Here is a 21866-nt window from a genome sequence, read left to right as displayed (position 1 = left end):
GATACACACAGATAAGTTCATACAAGCTACCGCTAGACGGCGACAACTCTCGTATGTACAAAATCACCAGCACAAATTTACGTAGTAGAAGAATGTAGCAACCAAAGATTGTTTTTAATATTAAGCTCATCACTCCATTGTAAAAACTTGGGCCCATTAGAGCATACTAATGGCGTGAAAAGTCAATGTTTAATTAAACCTTACAATAATAATAATAATTAAGAATCCACCCGAATAAATAAACATAATATATACATTAACAATAGGTGACGGGATACGTTATATTTATCGTTTACGTATCTGTGACTACTGACAGAGTGAGACCTCTCTTTCTGATTATATGATCTCCGTGTTAGCAAACAGCATGACCTGCTTGTTAGTCCCAATGACAGACAGTTTGGTTTAAAATGCTAAAAATCAGCTCCTCGCTGCGGCTATTTATGTAACTGACGGTGAATTTGACAAGGTAAGGTCTGACTAGCGCCACTTTATGTCAGTTTAGTTTTCTTCTGCTCTTCACTAGTTTATATTTTTCAAACCTTTACACAGTGCTAGCTGCCAAGTCAGGGCTAACAATGTTGACATTTCTTCTGTGCAGATGGTTAGCAGCATATTATACATTATGTGTGATATGTGTGCATATGAAATGTAATTGGGAACTTTACTTAGCTAGAAAACCCTAATGGTAATGCATACCCATAGTAGCTTTATATACAGGATTCAAGCATTCAGTGTGATTTATCATACTGTCCAATTATATTATGTATTACTTATGTATTAATATGAACAATTATTTGACAGTTCTAATAGTAGTAATGGGAATTTGGGTACTTTTCAGAGAGCCAAATAATGTGTCTAAGATCAGCAATATTATTATCAGCTCTTTTGGTTCCCAAATGGCTCAACTTGTGGATGTTACAATTGAGTGATATTAAACATTCTATTGACCTATAAATACTATTTGGGCACATGTATAACTCTTCTTTTATAATGACTGTTTGCCTTATAATTTCCCTCTTTCTGGCATATTGATTGATTGGCTGGTTTGATAATCTCTAACTCTTTCTGTCCAGGTAAAGGACTTCTGTGAAGATGCCAGCAGGTGTGTCTTGGCCTCGGTACATGAGGATGTTTGGTGCGTGTGTGCTGGCCATGTTTGCAGGAGCACAGGTCGTCCACCAGTACTACCTGCCTGATCTGGTGAGGGAATCTGACTGTTTTATTATTAAATGTTTATTTGTATAGGGACAAGAACGAAGCAAGTAAACCGATGCCAAACACTACAGCATTTATAGCCTTGCCTAATTTGCAATGCTCTTCCCTAGATGGGCCTTTAAAATACATCAAATTAACAACAAATACACAAGAGACAAAACAGACTCAACCATAAAACAGATATAACAATACAGGATACACAACATCCTACAATAAAACCAACTGTAAAACAAGAAGCACAAAATCATACATGATTACATGACTGAGCCCTCTTCAAAAACTGTTTCAGTTTGAGCTCTGCAGGTAAGGCGCTCCACATTTTGATCCCCTGAACAGAAAAAGCGCTTCGTCCAAGTGATAATTTACAAAAGGGCACCTTACAATCTCCGTTCGATGCTCCACATGTTACAGAGCCTGATACTCTCAGTGGAACCACAAGGTCACTGAGGACCTGAGGAAGTTTAAGATTAGAAAATTAAATAAAATGATCAAAACTTAACATATTAAATTTTTTATAGAACATCGCAGTGATGTGATCTTATCTAAAAAGCGTTGGGACGCATTAAAATGATAATGCAGATTGTCTGGCTTTTGAGAAGTATGGGAAATCTGAAAATGTCTTCCAATGGTGTACACACAACTGGCTGACACTGTGTCGGGATACTGATATTAATAAGTAATGTGTTGTTAGCAAAAGTATTCTTCAGCTGCCATTTATTAAAACGCATACTATACAATTTTTGTTTTCCTTCATTCCCTACGACACTGCATGTGTAAAAGTATTGCTTTTACTCAAAGATTGGTTTATTGGCACTCATGCAGAATATTCATGAAGAATATTCTCCATAAAAAACTCTAAAATCTGACTTTTGTTTTAGATTGCTGAAAGTTGTTCTCCAATGTGAAAATAGCTGCTGAATTTTTTTTTCTGTGACTTCATATATTATCAACAGGGGAATGGATATGCATGGAAATTGAGGACAGGCCCTGTATGGCAGTTTGTTTAAAGGTGCTTGCCGTTGTTGTATCTTCCAGAGTATACCAGAGATTCCACCGAAGCCTGGGGAGCTGCGAACAGAACTGAAGGGCTACAAAGCCAGAGAAGATGCTGCTGCCTTGTTAGAACAGCTTAAAGCAGAACAGAAAGTGGACTGATGAGGAATGATACATCCTTTGGGTGATAGACTGTGTCCAATTTTTGCCAACACCTAGACGCTGCTTCATGCCTTGGAGTAACGTCATCTGGGACCTGGCATGTAGATATTTTCTGTGTTTGGTGTTTTCTTCTCGTGGAGAAAGTAAAGTGGAATAAAATGCTACACTGTTGGCGTCGGGCTGCTCTCGAAATGGATCTTACCTGGAACAAGATCATTTGGTTTATTAAACTGTTGACACACCTCTTTGTATTTTTAGACCGAGTGATGAAATATGTAAGAGAGTAAGAGAACGCTTCATGAGCACACAGTAACTGCTGAATTCACAAAGCAATTATTATTCAGCTAGCTGAAAAATGTAATTTGAAATAAAAATATCCATTTAAACTTTGTGTCATTACTTTGTGGTAAATATTCTAATGTTAAATTAACAATTTTAAGCAGTGATTTTACTTTGAAAGTTGTTATCATGCAAATATGATAAACATTTTTGGTATCCAGCTTTCTGTTTATGTCTTTCTATATTGATAATTACAACTTCAAGACAACTTTTTTGTCTCTATTCAATTTGTTTTTACATCTCTTATATATCAGCTCGTCGTTAATATAGTTTACGATTCATCAATAATGAAAAAAATTCCAAGATACATTCCTAATGAAGACAATATCATTATTTTTTTGATCAACAAGTGATTTTACATCTAACATTCCGCAACTTTGACTAGGTATTATGTCTGTGAGTGTACAAACAAATGGCCTTCAAACCTGAATGCGTGTTTGTGCTCGCGCCCAACTGTTGGCTGTTGGCGTATCATAGCAACCAGTTGAAACAAAAGTGACACGGTGAAGATGGCGACGCAGAGAGAGAAAGAGGCCGCTGATTATCTTCAGAAACACAAAATAATGGAGCTCTTGGACAATCTGACCAGCATGCTCTTCTTTAACAGACCTGGTAAAATCCTATTCTTTTAATAGTAGACTCAAGAGCTAAAACAAGGCTGTGTAACAGCTAGCAAGCTAGCCCAATCACAGACCATATCAGTTAACGTTAGCTTTTCAGTCAAACATTGTAGCGTATCAGTGTATGTGCTGGGTTAAGATTGCACTTTTGACTCCACTGATGGTGGATTTACACATCCCTTGATTCATACTGTGAAGTGATTCTGTGCAACTATTTCTTTATATTGTACAATATTACCAAAATGCTACACACAGTTAGTTTTTTAACATTACTTGTACTTGTACATGTGTACAGTATAGTATAGTTTTTATTCTTATTTTTAGATTTTGTGTTTTAATTATTGTTTTACTGCTGTTATATTATTTCATTATTGTTTGTATATTTCTCTACGACTTGCTGCAACCTTTTCCTTTTAACATTCACTAATACAACCCTTATAACGGGAAAACACCATGTCTACCTTAGCAGTAATTTTTTGGGATTGATTCTGTCTTTCAGACAATCCTAGAGAGTTCCTCGTGGAGCAGCTACAAGAGCTGAAGCTTTCTAAGCAGAATGGTGAGAAGGGGCCAAATCTTTTCGACAATGCCAACGTTGATGCAGTCTTCGGGATTCTGGATCCAGCTAACCAGAAGTACATCACCTTTGCCCAATACAAGCAGGGTGAGCACAGGACATGGACATGATTAGGCTCTTTGGACATGTATAATTGTAAGATCATCCAAGATAATAATCAACAGCATTTTCATGCAATTGTTGTCAGGTATTTTTATTGTCATACTCAAAATACTTATAGACACTGTGGACTAAAACAACCACTCATAAAGTTGTTTTTCTCACAGCTCTGACCACACTGGGCATAAAAGACATTAATGAATGTCCTGAAGGTGTAAATGAAGACCGAATATCACAGGAGACCTTCAGAACAGAAGCGTAAGAGCAGCTCATATGATCAAAACTGCACGAAGTAGACTTTATTTAACAGCATGTATTCATTTTTTGCGTCTTTGTTGTTGTTTCAGGATTCAAGGACTACAGAGATGCTCAGCAACATATCTGTGAACTCATGTTTGATGTTTTCTTCAACTCTGCTGACATATTATTATAATATTATTAAATTAAATTATAATTATAATTATATTATTTTATATTTCAATTTTGATGTTGTCATTGGAATTGTGCTGGAGCTGTGTTTCATAAAATGAACACATTTTATATGGTTATTGTTGTTATTAAACTGCTGATGTTAATCTGTTCTTTGCCTCACTAAATTACACCAGTGTAGATTTATGCGTCCAAAAGTCTACATCCTTTCTCTTCATCCAAGTTCTGGAGGACATTTACCTTCCTACTCTTGTAATGAAATAAACCACATTTCCAGGGTTTAAGTTTCACCCCATTAATCACTTTAACACTGACCTTACAACATGTCTGGTTTACTCCTTAGTAACAACTACAAACAACATTTTCATTAGGTATTGTGAAGATAAAAGGCTGTGATAGCTGTCTGAAGTTTTCTTTTATATTGTGATTTTGTAAAAACTGTAAATATGGATTAGTTGTTGAGCAGTACATAAGGGGTAGAAATAAATAAGTGTATGGTTCATCCTACTTTTTGGAGTTTTCCAATTGAGATTATTGTAAAGGGTTTACTGTTCATACTTTTATTTTTATATTGGTTTTGTTATCACTACTTTTAGTTACATGTTCTAAATAAGAATATCAATCAATCAAAATATGATAATAACAGATTACATATAAATGCAATATGATTAAATACAACATAACAACTGTAAAAGCATTCGTTATAGCAGAAATAGCAGCAGAATACATATATTTCTTCCATATTTTATGTTTTACTCATTTGGCAGCGTTGATGTGTTGAATGCGCAGCAGAAGATGGGCGTGGTCCGGAAGTGACATGGCCGCCTCCTTATACGGAGCATCGTCGCCTTTCTCCGATTACTTGTAGGTTAAAGTAGTTTGTCTTTTTCCATTCAGAAGTTTCGTCCATATTTACCGGGACAGCGCCCTGCGGAGCTCAGCATGGGCACCGTCCATGCCAGGGTAAGAGAAAGTCCGGTGAACGTGTTCACGAGGACTTTGACCTCTCTGTGTGTTCAGTGAGATATCTGACAGAGGAGCTACTGTGCTGTGACAAAAGGCCCACAGTGTACATGCAACAAGGTCCATACGGATCAGACAGGCAACTCTGTATCAAGAAACTTGAATTATTTACTGCAGCGAGGTTTTAATTTCACGATATAAATAAAAAACACGGCCTTATGTGTGTTATAGACACAAGTTTACAGTTACGAGACGCTAGTGGTGCCTCCACTCGTTGTGAACTGCATGCAGCTTGTTAGTTATATACTGCACTCACTGTGGACTTGCTGCATGCAGCTTGTAAGTAACACACTGCAGCCTTAACAGTAAATAATGTTTGTACAATTTTGAAGCTTGTGTTCTATATTCGTATCATTTGGTCTTAGTAGTAAGCAATACCCTACCTCATTGGAAGTCATATGTGAAGCCCTGAAACGGACAACATGTAGTTCCAGTCTATCGGACAGAGCAGACAAAAAATCACTAGCATACATGTATGAGTATTATTGTTAGTTGCATAATTCAAATGGTCTCTATGAAGTAATATTATACGTTGTAACCTTCCTTTAATCTGCAATCTCTTGGTTGAATATCTGATATATTAGCCTAAATCGAGAGTGACAACATTGTCTGTGTTTTTTTTGTGTGTATATACAGAAATATCACGTACAAATTGTTCCTTAATATGCTATAGAGTGGTGTAGAAACAGTTAATCGCTCAGTCAACACAACCAGTGACAGATAATTAGTCAGCAGCTTTTTAAATTAGCAATCTCAATTTTAATCAAAAGGTATTTTAACAAACAAAAAAGGCAACCAATTTCTTGTTCCAGCTTCTCCAATATGATGCTTTGGTTGCTTTTCTCTTTATTACATCTCTGTAAATAGAATAATTACTTTCTGCATGTTGGTCAGAGAGTAAACTAGATATTAGAAAACAACAACAACAGTTGTAACGGCTTTTTAAGAACAAAGGATTCATGAAAAGAATAATCAGGACATTGTTGCAGCCATAGTTTGTAGTTAGGCTTTAATTGTTGTAGATAATAGTATTAGAATGAGATTAGATTTAGCGTAAGAACACCTTACAGGTAACAGGTATGCGTGTAATTGGAGCATTTACACACTCGTCTTGTCAAAATGAATCCTCAGTAGATCTTCTCCTCAGTGACCCCAGTGCAATCTTACTCCCTGATCTTTATTAACTTTATTTGTAAAGCACCTTTCACGCAAAGATGTAACCCAAAGTGCTGAACAAAATCTTGTAGTCACTTTTAAACTTAAGATTATGTGATTCTAATTTTTTGTTTTCTCATATTTTGTGTGGCAGAGCCTGGACCCTCTGCCCATGCGGGGGCCAGAGCTGGGAGTTCAAGCTGACGATATCGAAGCTCCAGAGATCGAGCAGGACGCAAAGCAAGAAGTTCTTGAAAACAAGGACGTATGTGCAGCTTTTGTGAACTTTTTTTTTCTTTTCATACAATACTTTTATTTTTTTAATCCTGTTTGTCTGTCCTGTATTTCAGGTTGTAGTCCAACGAGTGCACATAGATGGGCTCGGACGAACCAAGGAGGACCTGTTGTCTTATGAAATCGCAGGGGTTTTCCGGGCAAAGAATTTGATTGATGTATGTACATGTTAATACAGTAATTAATATTATGGTTTTAATCAGCTGTCACTTGCATAAGAACAAGCTTCAATTTGTTTTGCAGGTGATGCGAAAGTCCCATGAAGCCCGTCAGAAGCTGCTGCGCCTCGGCATCTTCAGAAAAGTGGAAGTTGTTATCGACACGTCACGAGGTACTGTCGACCACTGCATTGTCCTGGGAAAAAAAGTTCTTGTGATTTAAATTGTCCAATAAATGTACAAATTACTTTTACATACACTGTCACATTGTTTTAATCTTAACATAAAGTAATCTTGATATTCTGCGCTCTCCTCTCTGTAGGTGAAGATGCTCTTCCCAACGGCCTCGACGTTACATTCGAAGTCACCGAGCTGAGACGACTGACGGGCAGCTACAACACCATGGTTGGAAACAATGAAGGAAGCATGGTGAGCGATGTGATGGTTTATGTTGCCATATATTGCAACACTGATTGATTGAGTAAAAATTTCTTCAACATTTGATATTTTATTATCCTATAAATACAGAATTTCACCCCTAATCACCCTGTTTGTTTTTATTTCAGGTACTGGGCCTGAAATTACCCAATGTACTTGGACGGGCAGAAAAAATGACCTTCCAGTTCTCCTACGGCACCAAAGAGACATCCTACGGCCTGTCCTTCTTCAAACCACAACCAGGACACTTTGAACGCAGGTAAGCTATGACCACCTTCATCAAATACAATCAAGTCTAATCACCTTAAAACATGGTATGCATCTGTATCTGCTGTATCTGCAAGAAGACTGATTTTTTTTTTTGCTAGAAGTTATGCAGTTGCCATACTGACCTCATTAGCATGACTCTCCTGGTACTTGAGCTTTAGATTTGAGTCCATCTTTGATGTCAATCAGCAAATAATGCAGTTACATGCTTTATGTTTCTAGGGAATCCTTACAGGGTAATGATATTTCTATATTTTTTATTTTTCAGTATCGCCCTCAACGTGTACAAAGTAACTGGTCAGTTTCCCTGGAGTTCCCTGAGGGAGACGGATCGTGGCGTCTCGGCAGAAATTAGCGTAAGACTTGCCTCTATTTATGTGCCTATTTTTTTTAATTTTTTTTTTACATTTTGTGCATTTAAACATTGGTTTAGAAAATATGTTGTCTTAATTTTCTGTCACATTTATGTAGGGAACTTGTATACCCTAACATTTACGTAAATAAATTAAGAATGGATAACCAAAGATGCCTATTAACAAAAGCTTTTCACAGAGCCCTGATTTCTCTGTTTTAAGGAAACATGAATTTATGTTACAAAAAACAATGTATTCTTTACAAACTAAAGTATTGAACTGGTGTCTGATTATAAACGACTTGCCACTGACAGTTCCCCGTGTGGAAGACCAGCCAAACCCTGAAATGGGAGGGCGTGTGGAGGGAGCTGGGCTGTCTGGCACGCACTGCATCGTTTGCCGTCCGGGAGGAGAGCGGCCATTCCCTCAAGTCCTCACTTTCCGTATGTCTCATATTTTACATCAGAGATTTGACTATGCTTTTTAAAATTGTGTTTGTTTTAATACAAATCTTCTGTTGGATAATATGTGATAAATCTCGCAGTTTTATGAACGGTTACATTTTGTTTTTCAGCACGCTATGGTCATCGACACCAGAAACTCCTCCATACTTCCCAGGAAAGGCGGTCTGTTAAAGATCCATCAGGTTTGTCTTTTAACACTAACCACATCTTTTTTTAATGCTGTGTAAAACAGTAACACTGATGATGTACTCCAGGTTCATGCTTTGTGTTGTGGGTGTGTAGGAACTTGCTGGTTACACTGGGGGAGATGCCAGTTTCCTGAAGGAGGACTTTGAGATCCAGCTCAACAAAACACTCTTCTGGGACTCGGTAAGTTTAAACAAATAACATTTCATCCTTTTCGCTCATTATCTCATCACAAGACAACTTAGCTTTATGCATGTGTGAAGGCCTAAAGTGTAAATGAGAGGATAAAGAACTGCATGAGTTAATGTAACTTATCTATTTAACTCCTCCAGGTGCTTTCTGCCTCAATGTGGGGCGGTTTACTCCTCCCTATTGGTGACAAGCCAACAAGTATAGCAGACAGGTACAGTAGACGGTGCACCATCCCATTACCATAATCCACAGGACCTGGGCCCAGTTGTTCTAATGATTTAATCTGGATCACAATTATCCGGATTTAGAAATCCCACGTTCTGTGGCGCTTTTTCAAAGCAACGTTGGATTGAATCACCATGAGCCAGATACAACCTTTACAAGATTACCTAATCCAGATTACCAGTGCAATTAATTAGACTGCATATCACTATGTAGGCTTTTAGCTATGTAAAGAACAAGAAGTTAAACAGTCAGCACAGGGGCACTGCAAGTGCTTTTATTTGAAAGGACCGAGAACATGAGTAATCACTTCTCCAATTTCTGTTTAACAGCCAGACCTCCTGACATGATCTCATCCTATTTCAGGATCCTTTTACATTTTCAGCGACACATTTTCAAGATTTGCTCCAGTCAGTCAGATGACTTTTGAACAACTGGGCCCTGGTGTTTGAAGTTTGACTTTACGTTGCCGCAGACAACTTCAGCACCAGTTTTAAAGCCTTGTTGTTTTCACTGTGTCACAATGGCACCATTAAAACATATGCCAAATCAGCTAAGAGCAGTCCTGTTTACACTGTACTTACTGATGTGTAAAAAATACACTGATATTGAAGAAAACTTAAAGACCAGCTTCAGTCATGTTTTAAGACATAGTAGTAACATTACCGTTAGTAGTCAGTAGTGAGTTTGCAAAAATTATGATGACTGTTACAGCTGGCTCGCACATCGCCGAAGTGGTTGCCATAGGTTACACATAATGATATGCACAGCGTCACCCCGTCCATTAACGGGATTGGCTCCTTAGGTTTATGACGTCTCAAACCTGCCAGTCTGAAAACGTGTTGTTCAGCCTGTCCTTGGTACACTGCAGTTTAAAAGCAGACAGGCCCAGCCATGGAGATGATGCTGATGCTGATGTTGTCCCTGATATGTCTTGTAGCACATGGACACACCACGTGGAGATGTTTACGAGGTTAAACACTTGTTCTGGAGTTAAAAGAATCTATTTTTTCTAGAATATGTGAATTAATTTATAAACACTTATTCGAGATGGACACCCATGTGGGGATGTCCACAACACAGTTTGAAAACCTCTGGACTAAACCAGCAATAGCCATAAAGCATAATGAACTGTAGGATTATTTCTGTGTTCAGTTAAGAAATCTCATAACTTCATATCATATAATCTGTGTTTTGTTTGTCTTCGTTGACCTCCATAGGTTCTATCTCGGCGGCCCGACAAGTATCCGGGGTTTCAGCATGTACAGTATGGGCCCACAGAGTGAAGGTGAGACATTCACTTGGCTGTGTTTTTTGGTAGCCAGACTGAAGTGTGCTTGTTAATTTAAGGGTTGTGTGCTGGTATTACTGGTATGGCAGGTGACTACCTGGGAGGAGAGGCCTACTGGGCTGGAGGCCTCCACCTCTACACGCCTCTACCCTTCAGACCAGGCCGGGGGGGCTTTGGTGACCTCTTCAGAACGCACTTCTTCCTCAATGCAGGAAACCTTTGTAACCTCAACTATGGTGGGTAGTTTGAAACAGAGTCAACAACAATTTAATGACGTTAAACTTTCATGTTTTATGGACACGACTTTGACATTTATAACTGAATTTTATTTGGTATGATGGGTCAATTTGAAATTTTACTATTTTCTAATTCATGTTTGGAAAGAGCTCTACCTTGTTCGGTGTAGCAGAGCTCAAACTATTTACACACGATTTTGTTTTCTGTGTGGCTGATTTGTTTACATTTGTTTGTATTCAGGTGAGGGGCCACAAGCACATTTAAAGAAACTGGCAGAATGCATCCGCTGGTCGTATGGACTGGGCATCGTGCTGCGTTTGGGAAACATTGCCAGGCTTGAGCTGAATTACTGCATTCCCATGGGAGTCCAAAGTGGAGACAGGTAGGGCTGGATCAAAAAGATAAAGATAACATACTTATGTATTTATTCCACAGGAAATTGTTTTGCCAGCTTTGTTAGATAATTATGTTTGAGATTATTTTAAATTTGAGAATTTAAGATTTGAGGTACACAATGTCGTTATTTACACTAGCCCACCTGCAAACGGATGATGGTTGATGAATATTAATTACATAAGACCATCACAGAGAAAACAATAACATTGAAACTGGTGAAAAAGGTGAGTTTCTTCACTTCAGTCGTTGTAACTGGCACATCTGTTTGAATATGTACATTTTTCTGAGGGGCTTATCAAATACAGTTAATATTTAGCATTGTCAAAACCTTGCCCTATCAAAGCAGAACCTTTCAAATTAAACAACAGGAATCTATAATCATGTAGATGCATATGATAAGATAACATGCACATGGTGAGTGCAGTCTTTGGAATCTGATTCCTCCGTTGTTTTGATGTTGATTTCAACTGATTTTATGCATTCCCTTGCAGGATATGTGACGGGGTCCAGTTTGGAGCAGGAATCCGATTTCTGTGATCCACCTTTCTTGGATCTGTAGCTTCCATGTGTTTAAACATTCATTTTATGCCAGAATCATTTTATTGGAAGGGGAACCCGCTTGTACAGAATTATTGTTACGACCCATTAGTTCAATAAACGGGTTTGCACTGACATTAAGTATTGTTCTGTCATTTCTTATTTTCTATAGAAGGTAAGATACGGTCACACAATGCAGAGTTCACAAATGATTGTGTATAACAAACAGGTCAAATGCAAATACAAAGCGCTACATCTACCAAGGATTTAGGGGCATTATAGCATTACAAAATGCCAGATACATGTTATTGTAACAATCACATTGCATTATACAGTAGATATATTTGAAACAATTAGAAACATTTGTTTTTTTTATTAACCTTACATTGAAATGTGTATGTAAATATTATGGGAGCACTGTTGAATAAAGTACATAACATAAAATAAAGGGAGGTTTTTTTTTTAATAACTCACAATATTGCATTTGCTTTCAGGGAAAACCCAATGTTTTTATAAAGTCTATGGAACAAACCATAGACTGTATAAATAACAAACCCAAAACAACGTAGTTTTATTGCGCACCAGTTTAGCGCATACTAGTGGTCACGTGTTTTGTGGTTCTCCACGCGATTGGCTAAACCCGCGCATGCACCGTAGTCATTGTTCCGTAGCATTTTAGCCAACACGCCATAGAACAGTGCGGGAAGACGGGCAGTGGAGGGTTCATTCACAGGCTTCTCGGAATTTCATCTCCCCGTTCTGGAGCGCACATACCCCAAACATACGATTTTCTGTGTGCTACAGTCATCTAAAACGGAGTAAAAGTGACCCCACAGGGTTTTTTCTGTGGTTTTATCGGCGGTCTTATCTGTGAGCGGTAGGCATCCGGGACGCACGCTGATGGCGGTCACTATCGAGGATCTCTATCGTAGCTACGGGATCCTTGCTGATGCAAAGGACAACCTCAGCCAGGTAAATAGAGGCAAACGTGTTCCATATGTTAACACTGTTGATACGAAAGGTTTGTTTCTTTGATGGAGCACATTGTTATGCCTACAACCATGCTAACGTGTTTGACTTAGGCTACATAACATTGTTGTGTTTGTGCTAGGCTAACTGTAGCTAACATTAGCTAACCTAACGATAGTGACCGGGCTGATGGTAATGGCCTCACCATAGCGACCCTGACAAGAGGAGCCACTAACTCGACTTTTACTAAATTCATTCCATCAAACTTTCACTTACTCACCAGTAAACGCTTTTTAATTCAAACTAAAATGCAGGGCAACGGGAATTTGTCCCGTGGTTGGTGATTGAAAATCATCGCAAGACTTTGCTTTCAAGATTATATTTTTATACAACTTGATAGGAAGTTTATGTTGTGGTCGATTTGTTGGCTTGCATCACATTAGGTCAAATTATTAACTCGACCTCAAATTTGAAATTTGACTTTGAATTCATGGGACGTGGAGCTCACAATAAACATTTAGAGGTTAGTGAACTGAAGTCTGCATCCAGCAGTAACTTAAATGCGCTTTTATTGTCCTCAGATAACTCAAGGAGACACATTTCTTATCAGGCTAGTGACTATTCCAGTGTCTTTAGTGCATTTTTATAGCGTTAGGGGGTTCACAAGAGTGACTAAGAAAGTAATGCAGCAGACAGAGATCTAAGCTAAAAGAGCAAAAAAGCTTCAATGAAGTAATTGTTGCCTACAGCGTAGCGTCTTTGTTATGGTCCATTCTCTCTCCAACTTTGCACCCAGAGAGGTTATAATGCAAGGTTTATGTTATATTTTTCTAGTCTACGAGTTAAACTCTGACTTCAACAGGGTTGAATTCCCAGACTTTAAAGCTCCCCTCAGAACTACGTAGAACATCACTCAAATAGATGTTGTCACACACTGAGGAGCACTCTCCATGTCTATTGAAATGAACTTAATTTGCCTTTGCATGCCCATTCAAGTCATGACTATAAAAGAGAATGGAGAGTCCATGATTTGGCCAGTGACCATTTTGCTTTTAGACAGACTTCAGTCTAGACTAGTTTTAGAGCATTTCCTCCTCACTGTAGTAAATGTACACACATGCATTGGATTCTGCATATTTAGATGGCCATAAGATATGTGCAACAATGTTACATTGAAATCTGGAATGTGCATGAATCATATTATGGTGCTGCTTTTGCATACCTTGCAATTTCTTTATTGATTTGTTCTTTTTATTCTGCAGCACAAAGATGCATACCAAGGGATCTTGGATGGCGTGAAGGGTGGACCGAAGGAGAAGCGCTTGGCGGCACAGTTTATTCCCAAGTTCTTCAGCAGCTTCCCTGAACTGGCTGATGCAGCCATTAATGCTCAGCTCGATCTTTGTGAGGACGAGGATGTGTCGGTGAGTATCAAATGACACACGTGCATACCTAATAGACTGGAAGCTTGTTGCAGTGTTTGACTTGTCCTTTTTGATTACTAGGAATTGATATTTTGTTCCTCAGATGATGTATCGTTGTAGTATAGTATAGTCTTGATTAAATGGATTCACAGTAGTAATTTTATTCTATCATTACATCCTCCTGTGTGTTTGTGTACTTGTCTTTGTCCAGATTCGACGGCAGGCCATCAAGGAGCTCCCACGGTTTGCAACTGGAGAGAACATCCTCAGAGTTGCAGATATTCTCACCCAGCTCCTTCAGACGGGTAATGGATTCCTCAAGCTTAACACTCACGAGATTTAAAATATCCTTTGTGGTGTATTTGTTTTGACATGCAGCCTCTTTTAAACGGTGTCCTGATTTTGATGTGATTTGATGATAATACTAAAAATAAATCTTAAAGAATGACTTCTGAAGGATCTGTAATTGTTTGTACTTTCAGATGATACAGCAGAGTTCAACCAAGTGAATGCAGCACTTATTTCTATCTTCAAGATAGATGCTAAAGGTAGGTGCACGTTTGTCAATTAAGTATCCTTGTTCAGAGCTGTACTGGAAGAGGACACAGAGAAAAACACCTCTTACTCTTACTTTTCCCACTTTGGATACACTGAATACAATTCCTTCTACTTGTTGAAAAGGTTTGTTGTAAGCTTTTGTTGTTTAAGCTATTACGGGCCATGTCTTTGGCTGGTTTTAAGTAACTGCCAGAGAACATCCTTGCATCCTTATATTCAGATATCTGTGTAAATTGACCCGAACAACATGATCATTCATCCACCAAACCCAGTAGATTTAAAGGATTCTATTTTATTCATGAAAAATGTAGGACTGTGACCACAATATTATTATTTCCTGTTTGTATTCAGGGTTTCTTGGCCTGATCAAACATATATAATGATGGTACTGTTTTTATAAACATGAGATGTCCCTCACTACGACTCATAGCTTCTGTAATATGGGCTTCTGATCACATTGAGATTGAAAGAATTAATTTGCTTTGACGCAATTCCATCTCCTGCTGTGTTTGTTGTCCAGGTACTCTCGGAGGCCTCTTCTCTCAGATCCTGCAGGGAGAGGACATCGTGCGGGAAAGGGCCATCAAGTTTCTGTCAGCTAAACTGAAGACTCTGCCAGAGGACGTCATGACAAAGGAGGTGGAGGATTACGTCTTTGCAGAGACAAAGAAGGTAAGCACGCAGTGTGGGAGTGATTAATGGTCATTGATCATAGATGAAAGATCTAATTGTTTGTTGGCTAAATGTGACAAAGGTAATTTACATCAAACTGCATTTTCTAATATGATGGCCTATGAAGGTTCTGAGTCATCCAGGTCATGGTAATTCTAAGCTTAATCCAAAAGGCAACTGGACTCGGTTGAAGTTCTTGAAGAGGTTTTACCTCTCCGCTCTGTTCCGCTAAAGATACGCGTCGGGTCTATTTTTGACGGAGGCCGCTTCAAACACGCGTCAAGCTGAACAGAGCAGATCATTCCAAACAGGAAGTCACACGAAAGCAGCATACAGCATCCGGTCATTTCAAAATAAAACACCATGTACAGACCGGTACAGACTCCCGTTTTTTCTGTTTATTTTAAGATCAACACACAAATCTAAAAAAAACCCCACTTTTTATTAAGTAGTGTACTCCTCCACGGTAGAAGCACAAAAATCACGAAATGATTTCCAAATGAGCAGATAATCAACCTCAGAGGTGCAAACTGAACTGTAGTTTGTGTGTTGCTCTGCTAACATTGATGTTATCGCGCGAGAATTGAGAAATTACGAGTGATCTTGCCAATCCAGCTGCTTGGGCCAGCGCTCCGCTCCAGGGCTCGCGCCGTTGACAGACCAGAAACGCGGCGCAGACGGATCCTGTGGGATCGAGGGGTTATATTTCTAGCTCTGTCCACCAGTCAGTTTAGAACTATAGAAGCCTTTCAGATGAGAGGTGAAACATCTTCAAGAACTTCAACCAAGTCCAGTTGCCTTTTGGATTAAGATTAGAAGATGGCCTGAAATCAAACCTGAGACTGGCCAAACCTGATTGTTGTGCTGAGTTTTCCATGTAGGTGCAGCCTGAAACTTCTTTTGTGTTCTGAAACTGGTATTTGTTAATTAAATTAGTGAAACTAACTTGTTAATTTGCGAGTACATCAACCACTCTCGCAAGGTGTCATTTAGGCCACGTGTTCAGCTTTTGCCTTATATGCTACTCTGGCTAAACCTTGGCTGGCACATGGCTCCCCTCATGTCTAGTTGGGGAATTAACTCTGTTATATTGAGTTCAAATCAGACAAAGACACATGTTGATGCTGCCTCCTCAGGTGCTGGAGGATGTGACGGGAGAGGAGTTTGTGCTGTTGATGCGTGTCGTGTCGAACCTGCGGGTGCTGCAGACGGTGAACGGGCGGCAGCAGTTGGTGGAGCTGGTGGTCCAGCAGGCTTTCCTGGAGCAGGCTCTCAACCCAGCTGACCCAGACACTGTCGATCGCCTGCTGCAGTGCACGCGCCAGGCGTTGCCCCTGTTCTCTGTGAGTACAACAAGTTCAACCATCAAACATGGTCTTAACATATTATAGCAGTTGTTGTATGTCCACTAATTGACAAATCATTGCAGCTCTACACACTTTACATTTTCTCTGTTTACACTAGTTTAAGATACAAAACCATTATGAAAAGTAATCCTGGATTATTTCTGTCCTTTAGAAAAATGTCCATTCCACGCGTTTTGTTACCTACTTCTGCGAACACGTCCTGCCCAACCTCAGCGTCCTGACAAGTCCTGTGGCTGAGCTGGACATTCAGTTGGAGGTGAGCATTATTTTTACTGTCTTATGGGAAAATAAGTTATTTATTGGTGCGACTGGCTGATTCCAGCAGGCTGCTGTAGTTTGTTGAGAATATCTGGACTCTCACACATGGCGGTAGTTTCAAGGGCTGGTATCTTTGTTTGTGATATCTGTACTAGATATGATGTAACTTTTTCATGACCTTAAGCCAAAGTCTTTTGCATTTTCTGTTGGGTGTATCTGCAGAAAGGAAAGCTTTTAAGTATTGTTCAAATAACTGTAATTCTACCCTTAAAACAAGCTGCAGCTTAATTCAAATCCCCTCTTAAATCTGGGTCAACAGAGCATGAAACCAGTGCCACTGGTTTCATTTTCGTTTCTGACTTGCCTCTTCTCTGTGCCAACTATGGCCGTGGCTCGTTGCTATTGGAGTACTTAGACCCGTCTGCCTTGCCATAACGTCGGACAACACGTTATTTCAAAGTAAAATAATTAGAAGAGGGGAGAGTTCTGTGTTACTTTGTGAGGTAACATTTAAGAATAATGCTTAACAAATGAGTTTAAATTGGAATACAGAATTTAAATGAACCTGTCGAGAAGTAGAAGCCCCTCCCACTTAACTTTACAAGAACTTTAAGTTCCTTATCAGTGTTTCAGTTTCCAAACCGGTTTAGAAAAGACTAGTTTCCAAACCAGAGTCTGTTCAGCATGAATCAGCACTTCCTCTCCTGAGGGGCCTGACCAATATGGCCGCCGGTGTGAGGTCGACTATCCTAATGTCTGACATTTGGCGAACGGTTGTAGTAGTAAACAAAGTCAGCGTGGCAGCCACCTGTCAGAGGTGTCAGCCAACTGCATGTTGTTAATGGGTCATTAGTCTGCACCACGCAACACTGTTTCTCATTAGTAATGCACATTATACTGTGTGAGGGGATCTGCTGAACTGTGTGTGTGTTTTTTATTTGTGTGTGTAGGTGCTGAAGCTGCTGGCTGAGATGAGTCCGTACTGTGGAGACATGGAGAAACTGGAGGCCAACCTCAACATGCTGTTTACCAAGCTGCTGGTGAGAACCCGGTGTCCTGTTTTAGTTGGACATAATAGATTAGGAGTGAAAACACACGAGCAGTTTTTGATCTTGTTCTATTCTTAGTATTCTCTCTTTAACACTTTATTGCTTTATATTAATATCATATCTACTGAAGGCACCTGGCCAACTGAAGATTCATTTTCTGGCTAAGGATCCTTTAATAGCAGTTGGTGGGACAAGAGAGAGCATGACTTGTTCACTGTCCTTGGTCAGATTTTAATATAACAGTCCTTCTTTTGTTGAGCTCAAAACAGGCAGGAATTTACTGAAATATGCCACCTATATATCTTTAAAAACAGAGAGGGTGGAGGAATCAACTCTGGGAACTTCAAATGTTGCCATTTTAGTAAAAATTAACATATTTCATTTGCTTATTGTAGAAGTCATAGCCTCCATCAGGGCTTCAGTGACAAAGGCAAATACGTGTCACCGTTTGTTCTTAAGGTCTACATGACGGACGCGTGACAAAGTTGTTTTAAAAGTTTAAAAAGAGAGTGAGGGGCGCTGGTTTAGCTCAGTGGGTAGAGCAGGAGCCCCTTATACATCAGCTATCGTCCTCAATGCAGCGGCTGCATGCTCAGCTCCCGCCCTCGGCTCTTCTCTGCATGTCATGCCACACTCTCTTCTCCCAATATTTTCTGTCTCTCAAGTTGTCGTATCAATAAAGGAAAAATGGCCCAGCCTGCTTTAAGTTTTGTTTCTTGTCACCTTTTTACTACTGAAGAATTTGTAGGACTGTAGGAATGTTTTTAGCAGGTGATAAGGAGCTGATCTGAACAATCTTCTTGGATATAGGGCCACTCTGGTATTGCTCCACTACATGGGTCACAGATTTATCACCCTGTTCAGCCACCTGTATGTTTAAAGTTGCTGCAGGTGAGGCTGTGTCTGCAGCACGAGAAGTGGAGTTATTTATTCATGGGTTGTAAACAGCATTGAAATTAAACCTTTAGCTGGTGGTGACAACAAAAGGTTCCAGTAATAATTTCTTCCATGCCCTTTCTCTTTGTGTAGGAGTACATGCCTCTGCCACCAGAGGAGGTGGAGAATGGAGAGAACCCAGCAAACGAGGAGCCCAAACTGCAGTTCAGCTACGTGGAGTGTCTCCTCTTTGGCTTTCATCAGCTGGGCAAGAAGCTGCCAGACTTCCTCCTCGACAAAGTGGACGCTGAGCGCCTCAAAGATTTCAAGATCAGGTGAGGAAGTGATGCTGAAAGAAGTGTGCTAAAGTCCAATTAGTGCAATGAACGAGCTTATACCATGGTGTGTAATTATACCCCGATTTGCTTTTCACATTGGATTGAGAGTGTTTTGTGTTTCAACAGGTTACAGTACTTTGCCAGAGGCCTGCAGGTTTACATCAGACAGCTGCGAGTAGCACTGCAAGGCAAGACGGGAGATGCTCTAAAGACAGAAGAGGTAAGGCATACTCTCAGTTTAAGTCTGCATTTTTGTTGAAAGGATGCAAACATCGCTGAGACGTGTAAGCTGTGTCCGGCTGTAAAATATCTCAAACACTAACATGTCTTTTGTGTTCACTCAGAACAAGATCAAAGTTGTTGCCCTCAAGATCACAAACAACATCAACGTCCTCATCAAGGTAAGGTGTTGGTCATGAACACTGAGTGACCTGAATGATATCATGCTATAAAATATGAGTTCCTATCCTGAACATTGTTCAGGTTGTGTTTTGGTGGGATTCAGGCTGAACTTTGTGATGTTGGAGCACTAATTTGCAATATCTGGTTACCTGGTGAATCGGGGGAATACAATTCTTAATTGCAACAAATAGTTCTCTTAATTAAATTTGTGTCTCATCTTTATATTCCAGGATCTCTTCCACAACCCTCCGTCTTTCAAGAGCACAGTCACTCTTTCCTGGAAACCCGTCCAGAAGGCAGAGGCAGTAGCGTAAGTCTGCTCCCTCTTTTTGTTGCCTCTGTTTGTGTGGTAAAACACCTTTTGATTAAGCATCCAGAAGCCATACACAAAAACGTAGGGCCAGTCTAGGTAATCATCTACTTTTTCTTTTGTGTTTGTAGACCCAAGCGTCCGTCAGGTGAGGAGATGGGATCCGGTGGCGGCACAAAAAAACAGATCTCTACTCAGCCCCGGAGGGACGCACGTCAAATCTACAACCCCCCCAGCGGCAAGTACAGCGCCACTATTGGCAATTTTACCCATGGTGAGGAACACTTGGTGACACCTTTTTGTTTTTGTTCTGCAGCATGTTCACCTTTTATTTGTTATATTGCACATTGGGCTATTTAGCTCACATTTGATTTAACTAATCAACGACAGTTACAAAGTTTTAATCACATCTGTGTCTGTAAGGACTCTAAAGGTTCCGTTGAACATTTTCATAAAACCTTCACTGTTTACGGGAAAGACATACATTGAATATATGTCTTTTAATTTCAGTTAAATACTCAAACACTTTACTTTAAAAGTAGGTCCTTAGAAGAGAACAGCAGCTCTATTCAGCTTTGATTCACAGCAGTTAAATGGATTGTACTGGCACCTCAAAGTCCAGTACAATCCAGAAAAGAAAACAAGGCATCAAACCTCTCTAAAGATGACTGCAGCATAATCAACATCTCACATGTTGATCTGACGGTCCATGTGATTGTTTAAAATATCATTCTGACTATAAATAGCTTTATGTTTCTTGGCTACAGAGCTACAAGATGTGATTGTGTGATATTAATAACGTTAACGTTGATTGTTGTGAGGGTTCGTGCAGCTGTACTGGCTGTACTGGCTGTACTGGCTGTACTGGCTGTACTGGCTGTACTGGCGGTCATGGCGTTACACGTCCGTGACTTAGTGTTAGCTAGCTTATAGTGCCATCGTTTGGGTAAAATACTGTAACACAATAAAATGTACTCAGGACGCAGCTAACTTTTTAAAAGTGCGTCTTATACGTTGGATTTTACGGTGGTCATCCAGTAAACACTACTCAAAAAGATAAATGGAACAGATATTATTTATGTTATTATTGACTCAAGTTATGTGGCTTATATCGTGTCTAACTGATCGCATCTGTTTTGTTGACTTCAGAGCAGCGTGGTGGGTTCAGGGGCGGCCGAGGACGAGGCTTCGGAGGCAGAGGCAACAGGAGCCGAGGCCGGATCTACTGAGACACTAACGCACACAAAGTACATATTGCTCATTGAACTGCATCACATCGAGATCTTTTCCTCACCAAGTTGGACTATTTGTCACCCACTCTTCTGTTTTTTTTTAACTGGTCTCCACATCTTTCACTTTCCAATCTACACATCATGATTTTTTATTTGTTGTTTTGGAGGGCGGTGTGGGTTTCCTGTCTTCAGACATCGGGCTCAGACTTTTTAACATTTACTCCCAGTGTTCCTCTTGGCCGAGATTATAGTTCAAGTGAAATGTTTGGTTTTTTTTCCCCGTTTATTTTTTAAACATTGTGTATTTTTGTGGAACAAAAGACTGCCAAGTTGTAACTGATGAATATTTTTGTCGGATTGTTGTAGGAAAAGTTAAAGATCCTCTTGTTTTGCAACATGTTGATGAATGCATTTCTTTCTACCTTTTTATTTAATCTTGTTTTCTTTTTTTATTAGAGCTTAAGTTGAATTGGCTGACTATGCTACTTTGTATGAATCAATGATGTTCGTTCATTGGATTTTTATCATAAACTTGTATGGAAGTATGAACCTTTTGTGTTTTACTTGTTTTTGTAGAGTTTTGCAGCAGTTACTCCACAACTTTCTGCATGTTCCAAACCTTTCCCGAGCTTACCTCTCTCCTCCCCGCCTCCTTTCATTCACCCACCCACTCATTCATCCCATTTATCCTTTCCACTCCTCTTTCCTTTCCCCCTCTCTACACCTATATCTACCAAAGCAGAGTGATTCAGGGTTATTTTAGC

General features: G+C 39.6%; 4 protein-coding genes across 5 annotated transcripts; all 4 read left to right on the top strand.

The window, feature by feature from the left end:
• The first annotated feature begins 361 nt into the window (after nucleotides 1–361).
• Nucleotides 362–2770, top strand: uqcc6 (ubiquinol-cytochrome c reductase complex assembly factor 6). Its single transcript, XM_069686966.1, has 3 exons — nucleotides 362–466; nucleotides 1074–1200; nucleotides 2251–2770. Exons 2-3 carry the CDS (start codon nucleotides 1093–1095, stop codon nucleotides 2368–2370), a joined length of 228 nt encoding a protein of 75 aa, XP_069543067.1. The 5' UTR covers nucleotides 362–466; nucleotides 1074–1092; the 3' UTR covers nucleotides 2371–2770.
• Nucleotides 2771–3218: 448 nt separating this feature from the next.
• efcab10 (EF-hand calcium binding domain 10) lies at nucleotides 3219–4719 on the top strand. The gene is made up of 4 exons (XM_069687138.1): nucleotides 3219–3321; nucleotides 3829–3993; nucleotides 4173–4263; nucleotides 4353–4719. Exons 1-4 carry the CDS (start codon nucleotides 3219–3221, stop codon nucleotides 4390–4392), a joined length of 399 nt encoding a protein of 132 aa, XP_069543239.1. The 3' UTR covers nucleotides 4393–4719.
• Nucleotides 4720–5307: 588 nt separating this feature from the next.
• On the top strand, nucleotides 5308–11788 carry samm50 (SAMM50 sorting and assembly machinery component). Of its 2 annotated transcripts, none has more exons than XM_069686497.1 (15): nucleotides 5308–5397; nucleotides 6767–6877; nucleotides 6963–7064; nucleotides 7150–7237; nucleotides 7387–7493; nucleotides 7631–7761; nucleotides 8038–8125; nucleotides 8437–8565; nucleotides 8697–8768; nucleotides 8869–8955; nucleotides 9105–9175; nucleotides 10407–10474; nucleotides 10567–10713; nucleotides 10955–11096; nucleotides 11602–11788. In XM_069686497.1, exons 1-15 carry the CDS (start codon nucleotides 5377–5379, stop codon nucleotides 11645–11647), a joined length of 1410 nt encoding a protein of 469 aa, XP_069542598.1. In that variant the 5' UTR covers nucleotides 5308–5376; the 3' UTR covers nucleotides 11648–11788. The 2 variants fall into 2 exon arrangements, with proteins under 2 accessions (XP_069542598.1, XP_069542597.1); XM_069686496.1 differs by having other exon boundaries at nucleotides 10407–10476; nucleotides 10560–10713.
• A 550-nt stretch (nucleotides 11789–12338) lies between these two features.
• api5 (apoptosis inhibitor 5) lies at nucleotides 12339–21651 on the top strand. Its single transcript, XM_069686340.1, has 14 exons — nucleotides 12339–12619; nucleotides 13879–14040; nucleotides 14252–14345; nucleotides 14523–14588; nucleotides 15119–15270; nucleotides 16407–16613; nucleotides 16789–16893; nucleotides 17846–17935; nucleotides 18974–19155; nucleotides 19285–19378; nucleotides 19503–19559; nucleotides 19791–19870; nucleotides 20002–20144; nucleotides 21020–21651. The coding sequence occupies exons 1-14, from the start codon at nucleotides 12548–12550 to the stop codon at nucleotides 21097–21099; spliced, it is 1584 nt and encodes a 527-aa protein (XP_069542441.1). The 5' UTR covers nucleotides 12339–12547; the 3' UTR covers nucleotides 21100–21651.
• Nucleotides 21652–21866: the final 215 nt, after the last annotated feature.

The sequence above is a fragment of the Semicossyphus pulcher genome, unplaced genomic scaffold, assembly GCF_022749685.1.
Source record: "Semicossyphus pulcher isolate SPU_LCO1_2020_fin unplaced genomic scaffold, fSemPul1.0.p SCAF_8, whole genome shotgun sequence".
Classification (NCBI taxonomy): domain Eukaryota; kingdom Metazoa; phylum Chordata; class Actinopteri; order Labriformes; family Labridae; genus Semicossyphus; species Semicossyphus pulcher.
This window is presented reverse-complemented; position numbering and strand designations above follow the sequence as displayed.